The 24,634-nt window shown below is 51.1% G+C and overlaps 1 protein-coding gene across 8 annotated transcripts in view; it reads right to left on the bottom strand.

Moving 5' to 3' along the window:
* The window catches only part of TIAM1 (TIAM Rac1 associated GEF 1), a 149,922-nt gene that overhangs the window by 40,028 nt on the left and 85,260 nt on the right, over positions 1-24,634 (bottom strand). For all 8 annotated transcript variants that reach the window (XM_050979703.1, XM_050979701.1, XM_050979712.1 and 5 more), the window contains 7 exons: positions 20,434-20,881; positions 17,548-17,720; positions 13,228-13,452; positions 10,129-10,314; positions 7,739-7,885; positions 5,264-5,338; positions 4,625-4,795 (listed from right to left, as the gene is read on the bottom strand). In XM_050979703.1, coding sequence (XP_050835660.1) covers positions 4,625-4,795; positions 5,264-5,338; positions 7,739-7,885; positions 10,129-10,314; positions 13,228-13,452; positions 17,548-17,720; positions 20,434-20,881 — 1,425 coding nt within the window. The remainder of the gene's footprint in view (positions 1-4,624; positions 4,796-5,263; positions 5,339-7,738; positions 7,886-10,128; positions 10,315-13,227; positions 13,453-17,547; positions 17,721-20,433; positions 20,882-24,634) is intronic.

A 24,634-nucleotide genomic window follows, 5' to 3' on the forward strand; every position in this document is an offset into this window, starting at 1 on the left:
TGATAAACACAAAGGATATCATCCAGAAGTTACTTTCAAAGTTCCTAAACTAAACCTAATGAGAAACCCCAAAGTGATTCACAGATAGAGGAGGTAAATTCTCCTCACTGTCACTTCTGAAATCCCACTATTAAAGGCTTTTATACCTCAGCCTTTTCATTTTACCCCAGCAAATTACCAAGGTTTCTCAGGCTGTGCTGAAAACAATGGCTTATCTGAAAACTCGAGCAAGAGCATCATTACTGCCTGTTTATCCTGTTTTTTAAAGCCTGGCTTTTCCAGTTCCAGCCCTGATCCAGCAGCACTGAGGTGATGAGCCATGAACCTGTGGAGAACATCCCACCCTGACCCTCCAGCAAACACCCAGAGAACAGGAAACACTTTGGAAAGTCTGGATTAGCCCAGGAGTAAAAAAAGCTACCAATAAGAAGGAAAACCAAAGGAGATCTATTGCTGCACTCTGCACAGTGTTCAAATATGTCCAGGCCAACAAATCAAATTATCCTTGGATGAAATGGAGTACCTGAAATGGAACAACCTCTGTAATCCAGGCAAATTCCTAGTTAATTAAATAATGACTGAAATCTACCAAGGGCCAAAAGAAAAACAGCCAAATGTTGGAGATATCCTTGCTCCCCGACTTTTCTTTTTTTGGAAAGCTTCTTGCTTGCTTTTCCCACTGATTACTGCTGGTTTCAGTAGTTCTCTCTTTACAGACACACACATACAAACACCTCAGAAACTAAAGGGAAGCAGAACTGGCACTAAAGGCTCAGAAATGACACAGAGGAGTCCTGGGTTACTTTCTGGGCAGCTTAGTTTGCTGTCCCTACAGACAGAAGTGTCTTGAACAAAGCCACAGAGAGGAGACCTAAACCCACAGAGTGCATCCCTCATGTCTGGGGGTGTCCAGGACAGGGAACAGAGCTGGGAAGGGAATGGAGCCCCAGGAGGGGCTGAGGGAGCTGGGAAGGGGCTCAGCCTGGAGAAAAGGAGGCTCAGGGGGGACCCTGTGGCTCTGCACAAGTCTCTGACAGGAGGGGACAGCCAGGGGGAACAAGGACAGGAGGAGAGGGAACAGCCTCCAGCTGAGCCAGGGGAAGCTCAGGGTGGGCACCAGCAGGAATTTCCCCATGGAAAGGAACAGACTGCCCAGGGAGGTTTGGAGGGCCCATCCTGGAGGTGTCCAAGGAATTCCTGGAGGTGGCACTCAGTGCTCTGGGCTGGGGACAAGGTGGGCATGGGGCACAGCCTGGACTCCATGGTCTCACAGGTCTTTTCCAACCTGAAGGATTCTGTGATCCTGTGAAGCTGGCAGCCTCCTCCTCCTGCCCCCGGGGTGGATCTCCTCCCTGTGCCCAAGCTGCACCTCAGCAGTGTCTGCTGGTCAGTGCCAGCTGTGCTGCCACCCCCAAAGCCCAGGGCAGGCACAGAGACCCCATCCACAGCCCACCAACGTCCTTCCCTTGTGGAAGAGACCCAGTGGATGCTTTCCAGCCTGCCCAGGCAGGCAGAAATCACCACCTGTGATGAATTCATCCAGTCTGGGGCCTCCAGGCTCTGGGCAGTGCATCAGCTGAAGACAAACCTGGGTAAAACACTCCTATTCAGAGCCAAGCATTTCTTCCAACAAACCCCATCAGCCCAAGTGGATGCCACCAATCCAGCACACTGTGATCCCATCCAGGTCAGGAATGAGAGTCCTGACCATGACCTACCCCATTTAGCTAATTCACATCCCACAGCTGCCCCAGGGCTGTGTCTACCTCCAAATCTGACTCTGGTTAAAGTGTATCAAATAGGGCCATGATGTTCCACTGAAGTGAAAGGAAAAGGTCCCTGGAATGTGGGCACAGCCAGGCTGCCCTAAAAGCCAAACCATTAACCCACTTTGTGTGGCTGGGAGCTGCATCCACATGTGGGGAGGTGGGAGCAGAAACAGGGCAGCTTTAATGATATGAATATCCTTTCAAGACCACCCAAAGTACCTTTCAGCCGTCCAAATCAGCTTCTTGGTTTATTTATTTCTCTCCTAATAACTCTGGCTAGGTCTGGACTAAATTAAGCAGCTAACCCTGTTTAAAGCACAGCCTGACAGCTCAGTTGAGGTGCTCCAGAAGAAGAATTTACAGCCGGGCTGGGATCCCATTCAGGAGGCTCCAAGTGCCACGGTGGGCTGGCACACAAGCCCAGCTCCTTTCTGGCCAAGGAGAGGGTCTGGAATGATCTCCAGCTTGGTGGGGGAGACCTTTGTGGCAGCAGCACAGGAAGGAGGCCATCCCAGCCCTCCTGTGTGGCCCCAGCTCTCCCAGCAGGAAAACACCAGCCCAAAAGCAAAGGAAGCCCCCATAGCATCAGGCTTAACTTCTCAGAGGCTCTGGGCACAAACCCAGAGACCTTGGGCTACCTGCTTCTGGCCCCTCATGCAGGTCCCTTTGAAAAATGTAAATGGTGAGGGGGAGAAACCCCCCCCCCACCCCCCAAAAAAAACCCAAAAAATAAACCCCAACCCTTTCCTGCCTCACTTTTTATGCAGTCAGAAGACAAAATGCCATGTAGTCATCTGGGCTTGTTTTTTACTGCTATTATTTCCATTTTGGGTTTTGGTGTTATTATCTCCACACTGGCTCTGCCTAAATCCGTATACAGAGTGTGTTTTCCTCCTCCATTTTAAGACATTCCATTATGCAAATGTTAGTAATGCATATACATTCGTTCACACTGAGCAGTGTCATCACAGAATCACAGGATGGTTAAGACTGGAAGGGACCAACTATTCCCTATCAGCCAGAGAAAGCAATTTAATGCATATACACTGAGTTTTCCTGCCTTCCAAGTGATGTTGCTAGTTACATCTGAGGAGAAATCTTTGAGAAACCACTTTAAAAATGCTTTAAACACTCCTCCCACCAATCTTGAACCATAAAAGTGTCACAAAGCATCCTCCAAAGCCTAACTCGCTGTATAATAACAAGCAGCCATGTTAGCATAAGAACACATTTTCCACAATGACTTTAGTGCATTGAATGCTCTCCAACAGAAGAATCGAGCTCAGTTTAGCAGCACAGATTTAACCACATCTACAAACATGAGGAGGTTTATATGAAATGTAGAGCTTGAAATGTTTACTGTACCAGAACTTGACTGGTTCTCAGATGGCAGATGGCAAACTGATGTGAAATGATGTGGATCGGATATTAAAGGGGGGAAAATGAGCTGAATGCAAGAGACAGAAGAAAGAGATTGATTATTAAAGGCTACAGAAAAAAAGGCATCTCAACAGTGCTTTTCAGGCAGAAAACTCTTACAGAAAGGAAAGAAACAGATAGCAGCTCTTGAAAAAACACTCACCAACCTCCCCTTCCCCTTAAACACCCCCACCCACCACAGCAGAAGCGCAGTGAGTGACCAGACCCTCAGCGGGCACCTGCTGAAACCACAGAGCTACACCAGCCAAGGACTCGGTCCACTGAGTTATCCATCCTCACCCAAAGCAGAACATAAATCCTAAAAATAAATCATTACTAATAGTGTGTCATCCAGCTTCCCTGCTATGCCTCTCTCCAAAAATGTCATCTCTTGCTGAAGACAAAGCAGAGCTTTCACAAGCTGCAGCGCACCTGGCAGAGAGACGGGCGCACCGTGCAATTACTGGAAACAAACGCCTTTCTCTCACCTTTCCTCTCTTCAGAAGCACATGCAACACGCTCTGAAAGTCCCCAAAGTTAAGCTCTCAATAGTAATAAATGTTTTCTTTTCTCCTGCTGTTGTTGTTGTACAAAGCAGACTCACTTTTCAGAGCGGCACGTGACAGGTCTCGCTCGCTCCGAAAACACACATTATGCAGCTGCCAGAGCTGAAAGCCTGTGTTTAATTTGTCAAAGTTTCCAACTCTTTAGAGATGTAACTCTTTTTAATGGCCCAACGTCTCTGACACTTCATCTGGCAAAGAAATCCAGGTGGCTTTTCTTCCCCCCCACTCCAAATGTAGATAAAAGCTCCCTCCTGGTCCCCTCCTGCCACCCACGCCAAGCTGGGTCTGGTTCTGCACTGTGGGCAGCAAACACAGGCACCTTCCTCCACTCTTTGGGCTGCTGCTCCCAGTGCCAGCCTGAGGGCAGGGAAGCAGGGATGGCTCCTGCAAACACGTCCCCTGGCTCCTGGGAAGGGCTGAGTGAGGTCACCCCACCTGCCTAGCAGAGGGGAGAAGGGGCTGTGGGACGGATGCAGAGCTGGGGGCACCAGGGTGGCTGCACCACCACAGCGTGGGGCACGCGGGGGCTGGGACAGGGGTCCCACCCTCAGCCTGGTGCCACTGCAGGGACAGGGGAAGGCTGGCCCTGGGAAAGGCAGCAGCAGGGGCAGAGCCAGGTGTGAAGGCACTTCCAGCCTCGTGCACAGCAGCCAGAGTGGGGAAGGCAAACCCCAGCCTGCTGCCTGCTGTCCCTGCAGCCACACCAAGTCAGCTCCAGCTGCAGGGAACTCTCTGCTGTGCTCCTGGCCTCAACACTGTAGTGGGATTTGTGTTCTTCACCCCAGCCAGAACTGGTGTCCCAGTGCAGAGCAGCCCAAGCAGCAGCACACCAGGCTGCAGTGATTTCCAGCTGCCCCAGGGCACGTTTACCTTGCAGATCATTTCCAGCACGTCCCTGGAGGTGTCCCCAGGCCGGATGACTGTCAGGGCAGGCTGGTTGTTGGGCAGGCAGAACCACGAGGGCGTGAAGTACTCGTGCACCCAGATATCACAGTCGGGGTTGTGCTGGTGGACGCTGCTCAGGGCCACTTCCTTGTCCCTCTAAACAGACAAAACCCATCATGACAATCCCAGCCCAACACAGCTCCCTCTCCATCAGAAGCTGGTGCATTATGTGCTGCACCAGAGCTCTCTCAGAGAGAAGATATTTTGCTCCTAAGCCCAGGCTAAAGGCTTGTCTGGACAGGAACCCGCAGCTTTCCCTGAGCAGGGCAGAGTGTGCCTCCTGTGCCACCCACACAGCTACACTGCTGCAGTGTGCTTCTCCTGGGGTTTCACCCCATGCCTCCTGGGAATGCTAGGAATGCAACAACAAAATAGTAGGGATGAAAGCAGATTTGAATTTAAAACCGAAATGCGCAGTGTTTCTGGGCAAACCACAACAAAACTGCTGTGGGTACTGCAGCTCCAGTGCTTAGAAATGGCAAAATAGCAAATCTTCTTATTTAGTCTGAATTTACTGGCTGCAAACATGGGGGAAAGGAGGCAGCTGGAGAGCTTGGCTTTTACCTTGCCATCCGGGACTGTGTCATCAAAGATCCCTTCAAGAGATTTCTTCACTGAATCCACTCCTTCTCCAAACACCTGAGGAACAAGAGAGGGGATCTACTTTAAACACAAACTGACTCCATGTGCACAGCACATGCCAGGGGCAGAACAGCCTGTCTCACAGCCAGAACAGAATTCAAACTGAGAAATACAAACAGCCATCTCCAAACACACTGCTTGCAGAAACCCTTCACTCTTGTAGAAAACCTTCTTCAGGGTGGGTGAGTCACATCCAGCAGCCCCTCTAACCTCTTTCTGCTTGAGCCTGTCATACAAAAAGAAACAACACAAGAACAAGGAGGTGTTTTCAGCAGAGAGGGGATCCCAAACACCAGGCCAGCTCGCTCCAGGTGCCTTAAATACAGGGAAGGGCTGTCCTGTGTCCCCCAGCCCCAGTTCCTCACTAGGACCACTCCTCCTGAGCACAGCTGTGGCTTTACTGACACAGGCACACCTTTGCACCAGTCTCTGTCCAGACCTGGGCCCTCCACCAAGGTTTGCAGGGCTGTGACCTGAGGGACCTCTCCAACAGTGCCTGCCTCTCTGCTGCAGATGCACAGGAAAAAAGGAAAACAGCAGCCTGATGGAAGAGAAGGTGAGGTGGAAAACAAGCTAGTGATGGGGTGGCACAGGAAGATTAGAGGCCACTTCTGCTTGGAGGTCTGTCCTGACTTCCTTGGTGGAGCTGGACTAATTTTATCTCTCTTGGTGCTGGGTTTCTCCACCAGCAAAAGTGGGAAATGAACACTTCCCCAACTCTGTTGAGGACTCAGAAGGGCTCTGCTTCTGCCTGGCTCTGTAAGACCCAGCTGCCAAAACGTACTCAGCAAACATTCAAGCACAAGGCACTGTAACCCTTCTCTAATGAAACAGGAGCTGGTAACCAAGCAGAGCCAGAGAGCCAAAACCAACAGGATCCCATGCAGGAGGAATGATCAGACAGGAATATGTGCAGCATCCAGCCCAAAGCAGCACAGGGCTGCATCTGAAGGGCAGGCACATTCCCAACAGGAATATGTGCAGCATCCAGCCCAAAGCAGCACAGGGCTGCATCTGAAGGGCAGGCAGGGCTGGTGCTACAGCAGAACCCAATAATGAGAACTGAAAAGTTCAGTTTTATAGCTCCACATCAGCACAGCCCTGGGATCAGGTTGCTGGGCTGTTAATTATTGCCTGGCTAAAATGAAGCAGGGACCAGGCAGGATGGGAAAAGGTCTCTGCCTTCTGGGGATTTTCAGCTGGCTGCTTCCAACAGGCAACACGTTGCACAAGCAAGGGAAATGTGTTCAGGCACTGCATTCACACACTCTGCTACTTCCTCAAAACTTCACACTTTTTACAACTCTCTGCACAATGGATTTCCTTTAACCTGGAACAGAATCCCTCTCCTCACAGAATGCCTGTGCTGTGGAGGAGAGAGGGGGGGGAAGAAGCAGGGGAGGCAGTGTGAAAAATGCAATTATCTCCACTGAAAGGAAAAACAAAAGGGGAGCTCAGGGGGAAAAAAAACAGGTCTGAAAACAGAGCACAGGCAGGATCCCAGCTCAGGACAAGGGATTTGGGGCAAGTAAATACAAAGCTACAGGGATGCTGCAGCACCAGCACGAGGAACTGGGAATGTGCTCATGGAGCTGCATTCCAGCCAAGCCCTGGGCTTTTGCTCAGCCTCTAAATATCAGGTGAACTTTCAGTGTCTCACTCCAAACAGGCTCATCATCCTCTGCTGAACAAAACAAACACCCACTGCTGCTTGAACAGACAGCAGCAGAAATCACAGGGCACAGAACAGTGTGTGTCCCCAGCCTTTCTCCCCTCAAAAAGTGAGGGAAGAGAAAGAAAGGCAGAGCCTACATTTCCTGCAATTAGATGAGGTATGGCTCTGAAAAAGTGAAAGCTGTAATTAGGGATGTTTGGAAAGAGTAACAGGGAAGCACCTTCCTACCACACTGGAGCACGTTTTCTAGAGAAAGATCTGGGCAGTGACTGGGTGGAAACTGCACAACTTCTGCTTTTTTATAAATCTGAAGCAAAACAGGGAGTTTCCCAACTAAATGCAAAGTTTCTTATCAATTTAGGAAGTTTTCACCAAACTCTGCTACATTTAAATCATTTTAAATTAAAAATAACCAAACAAGTCTGGATTGCTTTGGGGTTTTTTCTCTCCAAAGCTGTATCTGCTTTACACTGGTGCTTAGCTGCTCCTGAGATTAGGAAGGGCACCTGCAGGAAAAGCAGAAGGAGCAGAAATGCAGGAACAGAATTCAGCTAAAGAAAAGGGCAGATTCCAGCCCTTTGGTAGGAGCTGCTGTGCCCTGAAGTGCAGCTGCAGCCCCTGATTTTGGAAGAGGATGAGGAACGCCGTGACTGTGCGAGCTGCGTTCTGCCCGCCAGCAAACCCCCCCCGCAATAACACCACCCCAAACTCTCACCTCTTACCTGGTTAATGCTGGGCCTCCCCTGCTTCTTCTTGGAGGTAGTGTCCAGCCCCCAGAGAGAAGAGAACCTGCTCCTCCTCTTGCTGGCAGACCTGGACATGGCCTGTGTCCTTCTCCTCACTCCCGACTCCCCCGTGCGAGCCGCCACCTGTCAATGCCACGTGGCTTCAGCATCAGAGCTGCAGCACCCCAGCACAGACCCCTCCAAACTGGGGGTCTGGGGGCAAAAGGCAAATCCTATGGGAACACAGGGTTCTCACTGCTGGGACAGTGGGGGTGCTGCCAGGCTGCTGCCTTCTCACTGCTAATCAACTCACTTCTGCCAACATCCCATTCCAGATATTGAAATGGACAGTACACACCACCTCCATCATTTTTGGCATTTAATGTGAGATATTTTAAAGGAGCCTAACCATCACTGAGCAAAACCTCAGCACCAGTGAAGGGCCTGGGTTTTTAATTTTTCTTTTCCTAGCAAGGCTTCAAAGCTGGACATGTGAAACCTGAGAATTTCCAAACTTATCTGTTGCTTCCCAAAAACCTGGTCTTCCTCTTTGCTCTTTCCTGTGGAAACATTCTGGGCATGCTGGTGCTGACTCAGAAGTGCAGCAAGGCCAGATAAAGGCTTGCAGGCAGCTCATGGCATTTAAGCCTGCACTTCCTTAAAGATAAGTGACATCTGAAGGATTGAGCAAGGCACAGGAAGGGGAAAAGTGAGCTGAAATGACCCTTCCCATCAGAGAAACAAAATGCCCCATGGCAACAAGAGACATTGCCTTGACTGAGCCCAGCAATCTGGGGAGCTCTGGAGATCAGTGGGACATCACTCAGAGCTGAAGAGTTCAGGCCCAAAAAAAAAATCAGCCAAAGCAGAGTTCCCAGGTGGAGGTGGCCTGAGAGAGGAGCTCCTCTCCTGCCAAAAAGGGAGTGGTAGGGAATGGCAGGAGGCAGGGCACAGACAGACAGACAGACCCACCCTGCTGACTGCACCTCCTGAACACCTCAGTGCTGCATCCCCAGAGCAGCAGAATGGCCCTGGGAACACCCATGTCCCTAAGGGATGTCCCCAGCTGAGGAACTGGGCTGGATGCAGCACATCCAAAACTGCAGTGGGATGGACAGAGGGCTGGCTGGCTGCTGCACCAGGGAACTGGGTGAGGAATGGGGGCTCTCCTTGGCAAACCCAGGAAAAGGAGAACTTGAGCACCACAGCAACACCTCCATTTCCACAGCCACGACAGTGAGAGGCTCCACAGCTGTGCCTGGGACATTTATGCACAGCCACCTAGGGTAACTTAGCACATCCTTGGATGAATGGACTGGGAACATCTTCAGGAGACTCAGGTCATGGAATCACAGAATCATTTGGGATGGAGGGGACCTTCAAGCCCATCCAATCCCCACCCCCTGCCTTGTCCACCCTGGCCTGGGACACTTCCAGGCATCCAGGGGCAGCCACAGCTGCTCTGGGTAAATTCCTTTCCTGAAACTTCAGTTAGGGCTCCTCACATGAGGCTGCATTTCCCCACATTCCTGGGGGCAAAGGAGGACATGAGAGTTTGCTGAGAGGAGAAGAAAACACGTGTCTCTTCCAACACAACATTTTCCAAACATATTTTTTCCCTTGGCTCTCCAGAGACACCAGCATGAAGAGGCAGACTGTTTTTCAGGCTAGAGCTCAGTGCTTTGCTTGATGTGAAGAAAAAAAAAAAAAAAAGCATAAATGCAAATTACAGCCCGCCACCTAAAAAATATAATAAATCCACCAGCAATTAGCAGGATGATGACGCTAATCTTTTCATATAGGAAAGAATAAAAACGCCCCTGACTGAATTACAGCTCTGCATTCAACTGAAGGCTACAGCTGACATCTACGAGACAACAGTGGAGCTCAGCTATTTCTGTGAACCTCCAGGAGTCCAAGCCGAGACTACAAGAACTTGACTCAAATTCATTAAAATTTGAGTCCCCACCACTTTGCAAAACATTCCCCTGTACTTTTAAGAGCTGGGCTGTTACAGCATTTAAATTTAAACAGCCATTATTTGCCACACCACGGGGAGCACATCTTCCCTCCCTCGTGGAGCATCAGGTGCTGATGACCAGAGTATCGGAATACTTGGTCGGTAGTTGGAATAACTGGAATAAAGTCAGACAGGCCCAAGAAGGTCTCAGCCAGCACATGCTGAGGGCCTCAGAATGGCTCCCACTGACTTCAGGGGACGTGTGGATCACACCCAAATCTGTGGACACGTGAGATGACCCTGCTGTTGTGACAGGAAGGTCTGTTTCTGGTGGTGGAAATTCCAAACGACACGTCTAGGACAGAGATGGCTCTCCCCCAGCTGCTCCTCCAGCCCAGCCCAGCCCAGCCCAGCCCAGCCCACTCACCAGTGCATGGAAGGAGGACACGGAGAAGATGCCCAGGCGGCCCATGGCCACCTTGGTGGGGCGGCTGGCGAAGGCCAGCAGGCGCTTGGGGTTGGGCAGCTCCCCGCCCTGCAGGCTGGCCAGGTAACAGCGGTACCGGAACAGGTCCATCTGGAACTGCTCCAGGTTCTGCTCCCACACGAAGATCTGCCAGGGCACAGGAGGGGACAACAGCCTGGTAAACGCCTTGGAACAATTCCCAGTGACACACTCTCAGGATCCCTGCTGGTCTCAGTGACTCTGAGATACGTACAAGCCTCTGTACCCAGCCTGGCAGTCGAAGAAGGAGTCAGGATTCTTCTGAGCTTCTTCTCAAGGCTGTTCATTATTTCTTGCCTATAACATTCTTTCTCTGGCCCACTGAGGTGTGTATGGCAGGCAGGGTTGAGGCACACGGTCTGCCTGTCTTTTTATACTGAAAACTACGTGTACAATATTTACAATAACTTCCCAATACCTATCACCTGTGTTAGTGAGCTTCTCTTCTAAACCGATCCAAAAATGCCAACATCACCCAGAAGATGGACACCAAGAAGAAGGAGAAAGAAAAAGGACAAGGCACACCCAGATTCCTCCATCTTGGGACCCCGAGCTCCCATTCTAAAAACCTCAAAATCTATTTTTCACCCCGTGACAAGCTATTATTCTACTTAAACTTTCTTGAGTTGTAATTCTTCATATAAAGGTTGGAAATTGTTTTTTTCCAAGGGCTAAATCAAAGGCCCAGGGGTCTTGGGCTCTGTGCCGAGGTCTCTGAGCCCGCCTGGGTAGGGGCTCAAGCCCTCCAGGGCAGCCAGAGGAATTTCCTGTTTCTGACAACACACCTGTCACTGTGATATTTTATGAAAAACCCCTTTTGTTAGGATTTTTTCTCCTGAGAAGCTTCAGAAAAGAAATGTAAACAGTAATTATTTGATTGCTTTGGAATGTGGTTTGCAGATTGTTTACTAACAGGTGTATCTTTAATTAGTTTTATGTGAATTGTGTTAACTTCATGACTAATTTTAGTTTAGTTGTGTTGGGATTCTGGTCAGTCACGGGCTTTTATTATTCATTCTTTTCTAGCCTTCTGATATATCTTTTCTCTGTTCTTTTTAGTATAGTTTTAGTATAGCATTTTTAATATAATATAATATCATAAAATAATAAATCAGCCTTCTAAGAACATGGAGTCAAATTCTCATCTCTCACCTCGTCCTGGAAAACCCCACAGCACCACACTCACCCTTTTCACCAGTGCTAATCTCACCCAACAAACCCTGACTGCTGATTTTCCCACATTCCCCTGCCTCCCACCCCCCCAAAGGATGCAAATAGTTAAAGAGCTTTGATTAGATGGAAAACAACTTTTTCTACATTCGTGGCAAAAGTCTCCTCCTGGGACAACTGTTCCTTTGATACCATGCTAATTAACAGGATTAAATTTTCATTTTTAATTTTCTTTGTATTTCCAGGATTCTCTGCTCAGCAGTCCCTTAAGAGGCTTTTTTCATGCATCAAGAGCATCTGAGGAACCACAAGAGCAAACCTCACCAAACTCCACACACAGGGCAACCCAAATCAGCAGCCACAGCAGCAGCTTTGCTGTGAGCCACAACAGAGCTTGAAAAAGTGCCATACACTGGGGATAATTAATCTGATCAGTAGAAGAGTGCTGTAATCAGCCTATGGAAGGACTTATTTAAATAATTCAAATAGTTTATAGGAAACAGTTTCAAAGCATCCAGACGAACTCAGTTACATAAAGAGAGAGACTGCTCTGCCCTCTCACTGTGACTGACAGCCTTGAGCAGAGCTCTTTAGCCTCTCCCTCCCTCCCCTTTCTCCCCATTTCCCCTTCTCAGGGCTTCCAGGGGGTACAGATCCCTTTAGCTCAGCCCCAGCCACTTCCCCCCATGCTTTGCATTACAGGCACACTTGGCAGCCGTGGCAGGAGAGCTCCAAATGAGGGAAGCAGCAGCCATATGTTAAGTTTCCCAAAATAAGGTGCTGCTGCAGCAGCGGGAGAGACATCTGCTCGAGGCACTCTGCTTCTGAGAGCCAGCCACGCTGCCCACTTGAAGGCAGCAGGAGCGGGCCCAGGGCAGCCAGGGATGCAGCCACAAGGTCAAGGCAGGCCCCTGTGACACACAGAAACCAGGCATGGCTTCCTCAGCCCAGCTGCCAGCAGGAGCAGCAGCCTCTGGCACACTTAAAGCAGCAGCAGCAGCAGAGTTTGTTGGTGTGTGAACAGCTGCTCCCCAAGGCATCCTCCAGCCATGGCCTGGCAGCCTCCTGCCATCCAAATCTCCTGGAGGCCAGCAGAAGACAGCCCATGCTGGACCTTAGTGGAGCAATGGTGCAGCTAAGGCAGCCAGCATAGCTCTCCTGCTCTCACATGCTCCAGGGAGCTCCCAACAACCTCTGAAAGGCCTTAAACCCTCGCTAGGGACTTTTTGTCAGAATTCAGGACATCCCTCTGGCTGTCCTGGATTGCTTGAACCCCTGCCAGGGGGCTCAGAGACCTTGGCACAGAGCCCAAGACATCTGTGACCTTGATGATGACCCATGGAAAAAATTACCAGCCTTATATGAGGATCTGCAAACCTCTGAAAGTTTAAGTAGAATAATTGTCACAGAGTGAAAAATAGATTTTTGTCATTTTTAGAATGGGGGTTCAGGAGGTGAGATGGAAGAATCTGGGAGTGTCCAGCCTTTCTCCTTCTTCTTGGCCTCCATCTTCTGGGTGATGGTGGCACTTTTGGATTGGTTTAAGGTAGAAGCTGACTGTCTAACATAGGTGATAGGTATTGGAAAATAATTGTAAATATTGTACAGGCAGTTTTTAGTATAAAAGCTAACACTGCCCCGAGGGCAGGCAGTGTACCTCAACCTGACCTGCTGGACAGACCTTGGCAGGCCAGAGAAAGAATGTTATAGATGAGAAACAATAAAGAACCCTGAGAACAAGACCAGAAGAGCTCTGACTCCTTCTTTGACCGCCAGGCTGGGAAAAGAGACTTTCTAACACATCTCAGGGTCACTGTGAGCAGCACAAGTCCCGGTAACCTTTGAGTTTACCTGATCCAGTATGGTCTTCTTCTTCTTGGAGTCTGTGACGGAGGACAGCTGCATTTCCCCCATTTTCTTCATCTTCTCATCCATGTCGATCTTCTGCTCCAGCTTTTTGATCTCAGTCTTGAGCAGCTTGAGCGTGTCCTCCTTGTGGTGCTGCCGTGCCACGGCGGTGGCGCAGGCCGAGTGGATGGCTGTGATCCAGTTCTCCAGCTCCGTCTGGCTGCATGTCTGCCCGAGGGGACAGGGGGAAAGAACTCAGCATCCACCTCCAAACTGATGGCAGATTAACTTCCCCCTGCCTTTGATCTCCAGATTCAAAGCCTTAAATCCACTTAGATACCCCCATCATCCCTAAGCAGGCCATTTCTAACACCCAGCACTTGGAGTTACACCTCTCTCTGAGCTCTGCAGCTGGGGGTGCTTCCCAGCAAGGCCTCAGCAATTACTTCCCCAGCCATCATTTCTACCTTAGCATTTAACCATGGTTTCTAAACTCCTGCTCCTTAAGGCAGGGAATGCACCACTGCTGTGCCCTTCCCAGCATGGAGAGCTTTTCTGCCATGCAGCAGTTAATAGTAAATTAATGGCAGAAAACGTGACCATGAGAAGTATGAGCAGCTTTTTTGTGGTGCACAGACAAACAGCTTTCTGTTTCTGAAGGTCCCAAAGCACTCTCAAGACACCCCTGTTACCATTAAAGGCAGGCTCATCCTCATTTCACAGCTCTGGCACTGCCCCTTCCCAAGCATGGATATGGCAGTTTGGGAAAAGGGAACACTTCTCCTTGCTGGAAGTGTCCAAGGCCAGGCTGGACAGGTCTTGGAGCAACCTGGGATAGTGGAAGGTGTCCCAAGCCATGGCAGGGCACAGAACTGGAAAACCTTTCATGCCCCTTCCAGCCCAAACCACTCCATGAGACACCAGGCTGGAGCATGGGACACCAGTACTTCTCTCTGGAAGAGAACTATTCTGATTAGAGGCTTTTGACAAACAAAGAAGACTCTTTCCAGATTGTTCTTTCCAGATTTTCGAAATAAAAAGTCAATCTTAGGCCTTTTACTAAATTCCATTCTATTTTACAGCAGCTCAGGGTTGCAGAGGACTTTCTGTGAGTGTCAGCCTGTGGCAATAATCACACTGGTATTTGGCTGGAAAAGCAGCAAGGTGCCAAACCACCTTGTTCTAATTAAACCTACTGATGATGCCTGATCTATTAATAGACAGCCCAGCATGACTTCTGCATTTGCTGGAGAAGATGAGGAAGGTCATCCTCGCTGAGGCGACAACCAACAGCCAAGGATGAGGCTAAGGAGAGCTTCCCAGAGAGGCCCAGCTGGGCTTCACACTGATGCTCCCCCAACTTTGGTGGCACAGGTGTGTCCCAGAATGACACCACTTTCCTCACTCAGGCTGTAAGCCCTTAGCAGAAGCAGGATCTGCTGCAGAAGGACTGACCTCCTCCTTCCTGTCATCGTCATGTTTTCTGAAAAATCCTTTCGCCAGGATTTCTTCTCCTGGGAAGCTGAGAAGCCTCAGAGAAAAATGAAAACAATAATTATCTGATTGCTTCTCCTGGGTTTTGCTGCTGTGGTTTGGACATTGTTTACCAACTGGTCATTGTTTCAAAGGTTTCATGTGAATTGCTTTGACTTTAATGACCAATCACAGCCAGCTGTGTTGGACTCTGGAGAGGGTCACAAGATTCATTATTATCTTTTAGCCTTCTGTCTGTATCCTGTCTCTATTCTTTAGTATAGTTTAGTACAGATTTCTTTAATATAATATAAGAACATAAAATAATAAATTAGCCTTCTAAGAACATAAAGTCAGATTCAATCATTCCTCCCAACAACAGGGGACTCAGAAAATGCCACACCTTCCCAAATCCCCTGCCTTCAGCTGGCACTGCACACAGGCTGTGGCTGAGAGTGGCCAGGCTCTCTGCCCAGACTGTGGCACTCATGAGAGCAAGCTCTCATTGCACAGCTGAGGACACTGGGAGCCCCCCTTGCTGAGGAATGCCTGCTGGAAGCACAGGAATTATTGGCCATAACAGGAGACACTGTGCCCACAGTCAGGTGCTGAAACCTCATCCCCAGCACAGAAGAGATGAGCACTGGACTTAGGATGAGCTTTGCTAATTCCTAGCAAAATCCCAACAGCCTTTGTTGTCTTACTAAATTTCAAAGTATTATCTGCATACCCTTAGATTCATTTTTCTTTTTTGATTCCTGGGGAGAGGGAGGGGAAAAAAGGGTCTTGGGTGGATTTTAGGAGCTGCAGACCCCCCTGGCAGATGAGCAGGGATGGGAATTGCTGCCCTTCCCAAGGGGAAGTACCACACTACCAAGCTGCAAACACCTCGTGGTGTCACAAGCTGCTGTGAGCTGCTGGCACACACGTGTGCCATGTGCCAGGGGCTGTGTGGGCACAGCCAGAGCTGCCTGAGCCTCGTGGGAGGGATGGGATGGGATGTCTCTGGGTGCAGCGCAGTGGGCAGGCTCCTCACAAGGTGCCCAGGGTGTGTGGGATCACCACCAGCCCTGTTTTCCCTTGCACAGCACAGAAATATCCTCCTCAGGGCCGTGCCTCTCCTTGCCAACCCCTGCTACAGCTCTGTGCTGGCACAGACAGCCAGGGGCCACTGCTCTGAGGGCATCCCCTCCCTCTCCCCTGCTTCCCTGGCAGAGGGGACACATCACACAACGTTTCTGACAATAGAAATGACTGGGTTTTGCTTGAATAGGCTCAGTTTTGCTTCCTCCCTACACAAAAACCTACCTGTGGCACGATGACACTGGGCTCTGGGGGAATAAGCTTTGGGGTGAGTCTGGGAGCCCACAAGAAAAACAGAGAGGGATTCTTTGTAAAGATATGGAGGACAGGGCACAGGGAATGGCTTCCCACTGCCAGAGGGATATTGGGAATGGAATCCTCCCTGTGAGGGTGGGCAGGCCCTGGCACAGGGTGCCCAGAGCAGCTGGGGCTGCCCCTGGAACCCTGGCAAAGCCCAAGGTCAGGCTGGACACTGGGGCTTGGAGCAGCCTGGGACAGTGGGAGGTGTCCCTGCCATGGCAGGGGTGGCACTGGGTGATCTTTAAAGTTCCTTCCAACCCAGGCCATTCTGTGACTGTGTGATTCCCTCTCACCTGGGGGAAGGTCTCCAAGTGCCAAATACTCATCCCCTTCCCAGGGCAAACGTGAAGGAGAGAGGGGCAGGGCAGTACTACGGAAGGAAAAATCCCATTGAGGTGGCAGAGAAGTTAGTCCACAAAAAAAGATGGGTTTTTTCAGACACTCAGTCCCTCCAGGAATCAGAAGGGCTTTTCTTTTTGCACCAGTTTGAGAATCCAGCCCTTTGCAAGGACAGCTGCAAGGAGCTACAACACAGTGTGATTTTAGTTTTTTCTGGAATGCAAGGGAGTGATGATGTGGGGACACATCCTATGCCAGAGTAGCTTCTGGTTTAAGAGAGCAAGAAACTCCATTGTGATTGGAAAGAGAAATAAAAGGATTCCTCCAGTGCAGAAAACTGAATCACAAGAGGAGGGAATGCACCCACCTCAGCACGTGCTGCCAACTGCAAATAACAGAATGTCACACCCTGCTTAGTGCCAACTTGACATAAAAAAGGGAATGACAACCTAAAAATCACACAGGGAAGCAGTGGTTACCAAATGACAGATATCTTTTCAAGTGAAACACATCAACTAATCTATGGTCTTTGATGTAAGTCCTGGGATTTTGGGTTTTTTAACTGTACCCAGCGAAATGGAGACATTTCTATTTCCTGATTAAAGAACCAAACCCTGCTCTTCCAGTCTCCTCTGGGGCAGCAGCAAGGCGTGTGAACAAGGGCCAGCTGGATTCTGCAGCCCCTCTGGGAGAGCACCTGCAGATCCAAACATCCCCTTGCACTTTCAGCTGCTCCTGGTCTTGCAGGGAGCCCCTCGAGCCTCCCTGCAAGGCCCTCCTTAGACACAGGTCTCTTACAGAGAGTGGCACAGTACTGTTAGTGCCCAGCTGGATGCCATGTGTGGTGACTGGCTTGGTCTGTGTGTTCTAAGCATGCTGCCCACCCAGTTTTTACAGGGGTGCAAGAGCATTTCTCCATTCTTTGCTCCAGCCATCTACACAAGGAGGGCCCAGCCCGTTATTAAAAAAGCAGATTTGACACTGATCCCATTCAGCTCATGTCCTTCCTCTAGTGCTGCCAAAGAAAAACCCCAAACCTCCCGCAGCCAGCAGGATTTTCCACTCCTCTCAACCGGAGCTAGATGCCCTCCTTGCTGGGAAACACAAAACCACTTTGCCAAAGCCAACCTGGAAGAGGAAAGCGTCGCCGAGGGAGTTGCTGAGGCAGAAGACAAAGTCCTTCTTGGGGTGCTCGGGCACGGCCTGCACGATGCTGTTCTCCACCCAGACCGCGTGCTTGGGGATGCTGTTGTGGTCGATGCCGGACCTGCCGTCCGTCTCGTAGAAGAACAGCGTGCAGCCTGCAGGGGACAACGAGAAGCACGGTCAAATGCTCTGCTGGTTTCAGGGCCAGGCAGGCACACCACAAACTGTAGGGCACAGCGAGCCCTGACCCTGGGCTGCTTTGTTCACCCTGAGCTTTGGCACCCTAGGACTGCCAAAACAGAAAGTCATGGGCAGTAAAATACATTCCCAGATGAGAAACAGCGTAAGAAATCACAAACTTGGTGTTGTCCATGGCCACCCCCCTTCGCACAGGCGTGAGATCCTGGTCCCCTGAGGGTGACAGCCAGCTGTGAGCCAGCCCTGGGAGCAGACAGACCCCCGGGCATGGCCCAGCCTCACCTCTGCAGCTGCTGCTGCTTCAGTCCCCCCAAGGCAAAGCCATTTAATTACTGGATGCAGACAGGAACTGGAATTAAAATGGGCCAGGATGAACTGCGCTTGCTGAAAGACTGATGGACAAAGAAACTTAGCTGGGGCCAGCAAACAACCTGCTCCGTGTTACAAAATAATCTTTACAATCCTCCCGGGGAAGGAAAACAAGGTACAGAGCAAGGGTGCAATTTGGGAGATTCCAAAAAGAAAAGGGGTCTCCTCCTCTCCCACCTTCCCACGCTATCTCCAGCTGTTTACAGGCTGGCACATAGTTGCTGTGTCACTGGAAAGGGATGCTCTGGTCACTGGCAAGGGATGCTCCAGCCTCCCAGAAAACAATTTGCAGCCAAACAATGGCAGCTGTTGACTTCAAAGCCCCGGTTAAACACTGCCAGTATCAAGGCTCAGCAATCCAAGGAGTTAACACTCCACTTGAGCTAAAGCACTTCAAAACAAAATCACTCCCCTGCTCATCCTTCCCCTTTCTTCTCCCAGATGGCCCTTTGTTTGTCAGCTCCTCACAGCAAGACCTTCCTGCCCCCTCCCAGGAGATTAGGGCTGCCCCTCACCTCCCTTCTCCCCTCCCCCTTCCCCAGCTCTCCAGCCACCCCAAGGAAGAGCTGGCTCCAAACTTTGCTGTTGGCTTTAAAATAGCGCTGCAAATTAAAAATAAACAAGCGCTCTAGGAAGAGCTCTCTGTGGGGAGGGCAGGGTTTGAGCACACTGAGCCTTCTGGGTGACCCCACCCAGAGCAGGAGACACAGCTCTGCCTCTGCTGGCCCGGGCCACAGCACAGGAGAGGGAGGCCAGTCCCAAAGCTGTGGCTCCCTGTTTCCCTGCTGTTGAAGCACATGGAGTTTATGAGCTCCTGCCCAGCATCAACTGCAACAATCCAGAGAGAAGAGGGTCTGTGGCCCGAGCAGCTGAGGAGGGAGCAGGGCAGCTGGGTGCCCACCACGGGGCGGGTGACACAGCCAGAGCCACATGCCAGCCTTGATGACCAACCACAGTTTCCTGTCCAGCCTGCAAACGTGCTGCAACCCTGAGTATTTACACTCATGAAGCATTTCTTGGGGAAGGAGAGGTACAGGAGGGATGCAGAGTGTGGCAGAGGCCCTGTGTGAACAGCAGCCACTGTCACCACCAACAGCCCCCCACAATTGTCTGCCTGCAGGGGCACACAGGTATTCACTCAGCTGTCAGCAAGCCATGGACACCTTCTCCAAGGGAACACCCAGTGCCCAGGCTGGTGCCAGCATGGCTCCAAGCAAGGCATGAGCCCCACTGCTGTGCCTGGGGGTGCCTACACATGGGCCATCACTGAGCACATCAGGTAAAACCTCTGGAGAACAGCAGGGCCACTGCCCCACCCCTCATGTCAACTGAAGTTCACAGCAGCTTCTCTTAGGAGTCCAGGCCCCTCCTTTGGCCAACCCATGGGACATCCCAGCCCGCTCTTCCTGCCCCTCTCAGTGACACCCAGTGTGGCAGCAGCTCTCTGGCCACAGAGAGCAGGAACAGGCCTTCCCAGGCATTCTCCCTGGGGAAGGCTGCGAGAAGCTGTGAGAAAGCTCAGAGAAAGAATTAAAACAATTCTTATCCCCACTTGCTGTACCTCTTGCTAGGCAAATGTGGAATGTGTTATGGAGATTTGTTTACCAAGGGGTGGTGGTGTTTTGCTTGGCTGAGCAATGAGGTCAAAACTGTATCAGACAGGCTGGAAGGGGTTACTGGTTTCTTAAGAGTATAGCATAAAGATAGTATAGAAGAACCAAAGAATGGTTCAGCCTTCTGCATCATAGAGTTAGTGCTAATTACAACTGTGTCAGGGGGACCCCAACATTGACAAATGGTGACAAAATGTGATGTATTTATCAGCCCTCCATGAAGTCACTCAACAATCCAGAGTGCCCACCTGGATACACCCCTGCCCCTCTCAGTGACACCCAGAGTGCCCACCTGGATACACTCCTGCCCTTCTCAGTGACACCCAGAGTACCCACCTGGGCACACCCCTGCCCCTCCCAGTGACACCCAGAGTACCCACCTGGGCACACCCCTGCCCTTCTCAGTGACACCCAGAGTACCCACCTGGGCACACCCCTGCCCGCTCTCCCTGCCCCTCTCAGTGACATTCAGAGTACCCACCCGGACACAGCCCTGCCCCTCTCAGTGACACCCAGAGTACCCACCTGGACACACCCCTGCCCTTCTCAGTGACATCCAGAGTGCCCACCTGGGCACACCCCTGCCCCTCTCAGTGACACCCAGAGTGCCCACCTGGGCACATCCCTGCCTCTCTCAGTGACACCCAGAGTGCCCACCTGGGCACACCCCTGCCTGCTCTCCCCGTACCTTTCAGCGACACCCAGTAGTGCTTCCACTTCCTGCGCGTGGCCGACTCCACCTTCTTGTTCTTCTTGTGCACCAGGAAGTTTTTGACGGCCAGGGCTCCGGCCTTGCGCACGGTGCCCTGCGCGGCGCTCAGCAGGATGTCGGACTGCCCGGGCGAGCTGAGGGTGCCGCTGCTCTGCTCGTCGCTCAGCGCTGAGCCCGCCTCCTCCAGATGCTCGCTGTTGGCCGTGCTCATCTCCAGCTCGCGGCGGAAGTTCTCGTAGACGCCCTGGCGCAGCCCGTCGCCCGCCGAGCTGCTGCCGCTGTCGCTGCCCACGAAGGCGCGCCCGGCGGGCGGCGAGTAGCTGGCCGTGGTGGCGTTGGAGCGCCGCGACAGCAGCTCCGTGTCCGTGGCTGCGCCCTCGATGCCGCTGTCGGTGAACTCGCTGCCCTCGCCCGCGTTGACGTCCTGCTCGGGACAGAGACACAGGGTCAGGGGAGAGCTCGGCCGAGAGGCTGGGGGCACCGCGGTTTTTCACGCCTCTGTTTCTTCTAGCCACGGACATGCCTCGTCTCCTCTCCTTCCTAGGGCAAACAACTGGAGGAAGAGGTGGGGTGGGGACAAACAGGTGCTGTCCACCTTGGAGAGAAGGGTGAAGCTGCCCCATGCATTTCCCTGCAGCTTCACTGTGTTTTCAACATTTAACATCTCACAGCTCTGGGCCTGTACTGTATTGGTGGGGCTGTACACCAGTAAATTTAACAGGACATTGTAAGGGAGTTAATCACTTAAAATCACGCTTTGTTAAAAATATATTAACTAAAAAACACACCAAATAAAAAGCTTTTTCTTCTTAGAGCCTAATCACGTGTGTATGTATGTCACGTCCAGCCTAACAATGACACCTGACTGCTGCAGGAGCCCCCGTGGGTCCACGCTTTGCCTTTGGGGCATCTAAGGCAAGATTCCTCTCTTCTGGAGATGGGAGGACAAGGTGGGGTGGAGGCAGAGCTTCCAGCACAGGTGAGGAAAGACCAGTCCCACGTGCACCGCTCCAGGTGGTGCCTCCACGGCCTCGGCAATTTGGAATCTAAGACGCAGCATCGTCTGTTTACATTAAGCCAAGTTAACAGTGCTAAAGGTTTTGCAAAGGGAGAACATATGGTAGCAAAAACTGGCAGTGTTGAGAAAAGCAGCGCCCAACCTACGCGTTTTGAGGAGCAAACATTGATACTGTGCATTCACACCTACAGCTGAAGATACATTCCAGACACCCCAAGGCTGACCTTTGAAAATTATGTAACCAAAAAGGCTCTTATTTTTTTTCCTTCCTGACGGGTTAATGTGGTTGAGATTATTTCTGTTCTCATCACAAACTGTAATGATGGGCCATGTGATTTTTCCCACCAAATCCCACAGACCCTTCCTGGTCCCCAAGAACTTGCAGTGCAAGGGTCAGAAGAGAGAAGAATTCAGCCAATTTGAGCAAGACAGGAGAAAACCCCACTAAATTGGGGTTTTGAAGGCTGTGACTCAGCTGGCCCCTGCTACAAGGCTAATCCCCCCAGGGGGATGCCCACCACCACCTCAGTATCTACAGGCATCTGTGGCAGATTTTAGAGGACAAACAAAGGCCAAACTCTGTAAATAGAAACAAATATTTTAGGTACTTGAGCAAATAAGATGCAAAGAAGTGAAAAATATGGCCAAAACCAACAGGAATTTCATCCTCTACCTCTCCTGCAAGAGCAGCTAGCCCTTGATTCACAAGTTAAAAACAATATAGAAAAAAAAATCAGTCTCTGAGAAGAGGTAGCAGAATGGAGTATTTATTTTGAGAGAAAACAAGCTTCCAGATGTTGGTTCAAGCACCAGTTTTCTTTGTATCCAAGAGCAGTTCTGTGGAAACAAAGAAACCCTCCATCAGCTCTGTGTGAACCCATCCTCCTGCGGAGCAAGGAGAGCTGAGGGGCAGGGCAAGGGCTGACTAACTTTCCAGGCATTAATTTGCAATGGATGGGCCCGTTCTTTACAAACACCGCTTCCCAGGGGACACGTGGGGTCCAGCTGGAAGAACAAGCACTTCCTTCCCCGCTCACTGAGCGCAGGCAGCTCTGCCGCTCCAGCTGGTTCCTGAATGCAGACAGGCTGCTCTGGCCGGGCCAGTGCTGCTCTGCTCCTCCACGTGTCAATGAGCTGAGCGGGGTTTCCTGGAAGTACAGCCCTGTCCCCACCCAGAGCGGCTTTCACAGCCACACCTGCACCCTGCTGCTCCAATGCTCTCGGTGTTGGGAAGCCAGTTACCTCCACACTAACTGGCAACAGGTTCAGACTGGATATTGGGAGCGAGGAATTGTGCCCTGGCTGGGTGGGCAGGCCCTGGCACAGGTGCCCAGAGCAGCTGTGGCTGGCCCTGGATCCCTGGCAGTGCCCAAGGCCAGGCTGGACAGGGCTGGGAGCAGCCTGGCACAGTGGCAGCTGTCCCTGCCCATGGCAGCGGGTGGCAATGGATGAACTTTGAAGTCCCTTCCACCCAAATAATCCTGTGATTCCATCATTCTATGCTCTACAAAAGTACACAGTTAGTTCCAAAATCTTAGCCAATGTAACTTTTAGGAAGCATGTCTCATGCTCTAGTTAAAATGAGTTGATTTAAGAAAACAAAGAACGACTAGAAAAGACCACAAACTTGAGGGAGACAGGATTTGTAAGGCTACAGCCTGTTCAGATGACCTTGGTGAGACATGGTTTTAACTGCCTCAGTTTCCCTGTCAATAAATGGGGCTTATATTCTGTAACTAATGTATGAGCATATCAGCTTATGAAAACAAGTGATTTATAAAAAAACCTCAAGGATGGAGAATTCAGAGTAAATATATTTGTTGTACTTGCTCATAAGGTTCAACTGTAGCACATTTTGCAAAGATCTCTACAATCTTTACCACAATGCAAGTGACAGGCTGGACTGCTCAAAGATCTTTTCAATGTAATGCTACAGCCCTGCTCCAAATCTCCCTCTGCTCCCTGCACTCCCCTTCCCACTCCTCAACAGCCCTTATCAAAGGCTTGTGGGCAGCCCACTGAAGGCCTTTGGCAGGAGGAGGGGCTGAGCAGACAGAGGTGGGAGCAGTTCAGAGCCCAGAGCTGCCAGCACTGCTCTGCTCCTGGGCTAGCAAATGTGGTGTGGAGGGAGCCTCTTGTGCCCCGAGAGGAGAGCAGGGATGGGCTTAGGAGGGTTCAGGGCATTCTCAGAGGTCTCTGCTTCTGAGCTCCTGCTGCAATGGCAGCTCATTCCCATCCCTGGGGAGGGAAAGCTCGGGAGCCTCGCAGCGCTGCACTGAACACGCTCAGCTCAGGGTTCTGCACAAAGCCCAGAGCTTTAATGCTGTCAACCCACAGAAATCTGCTGGGAATGAGAGGGGACTGTCCCAGGGCAGGAACAAACCACAGCAGGGGTTGGTGAGCCCAGGCTCGACTGAAGGTCACCCTGTGGGCAGCAGGGAGAAAGGCACTGCAGAGCAGGGGCTGAGGAAGGGAACTGAAGGGGCTCTGGGGCTGTCTGGGGTGGGGAGATGTGGGAAGCAGCAGCAGCAGCAGGGCTCCCACTGGGATCTGGGATCCCTGGCACAGCCCAGGGGCTTGGAGGAGCAGCACCATGGGTGTCCCTGAGGTGGCCAGGGGCTGAGCACACAGTCCTGAAGGGAAACAGGAGGGAGAGGGGGGATGCCCAGTGCCACAGAGATCAGCCCTGGAATGAGGAGCACAGCAGGGCTGAATGGAGCCATTGTCACCAAAAGGGCCACGTGCCAGGAGCATCCCAGTGCAACCAAGTGGAATGAGTTATCACAGCCCCATCAAGTGCAGGGAGCAACTGAACTGCTGAACCAACTGGGTGAAGTGCTACTGCAAGCATTAGCTACCCACTTAAACACAGGGCTGTTACCTCACATCAACACTGGGTTTCAGGCAAAACAAGCAAAACAGGGCAGTGAGGAATAGACCTGTAATACAAAAGCTACATCAGGCTAATGTACCTGCTGCTGTAGCTCTGGCATATGCTCACGTGGTACTCACACCTCTGCATGTCTGCTGGAGCCATATCTGTTACACAATTTTAGCTGAATTTAAAAGATAAACAGAAAAAACCTCTTTGCTTTAGGAAAAATGTCTACATTCAACCAGCAAAAATCAGGGGAGGAGCTCTGGGACAGGTTCCAAGTG

Source organism: Serinus canaria, chromosome 1, assembly GCF_022539315.1.
Source record: "Serinus canaria isolate serCan28SL12 chromosome 1, serCan2020, whole genome shotgun sequence".
NCBI classification, from domain to species: Eukaryota; Metazoa; Chordata; class Aves; order Passeriformes; family Fringillidae; genus Serinus; species Serinus canaria.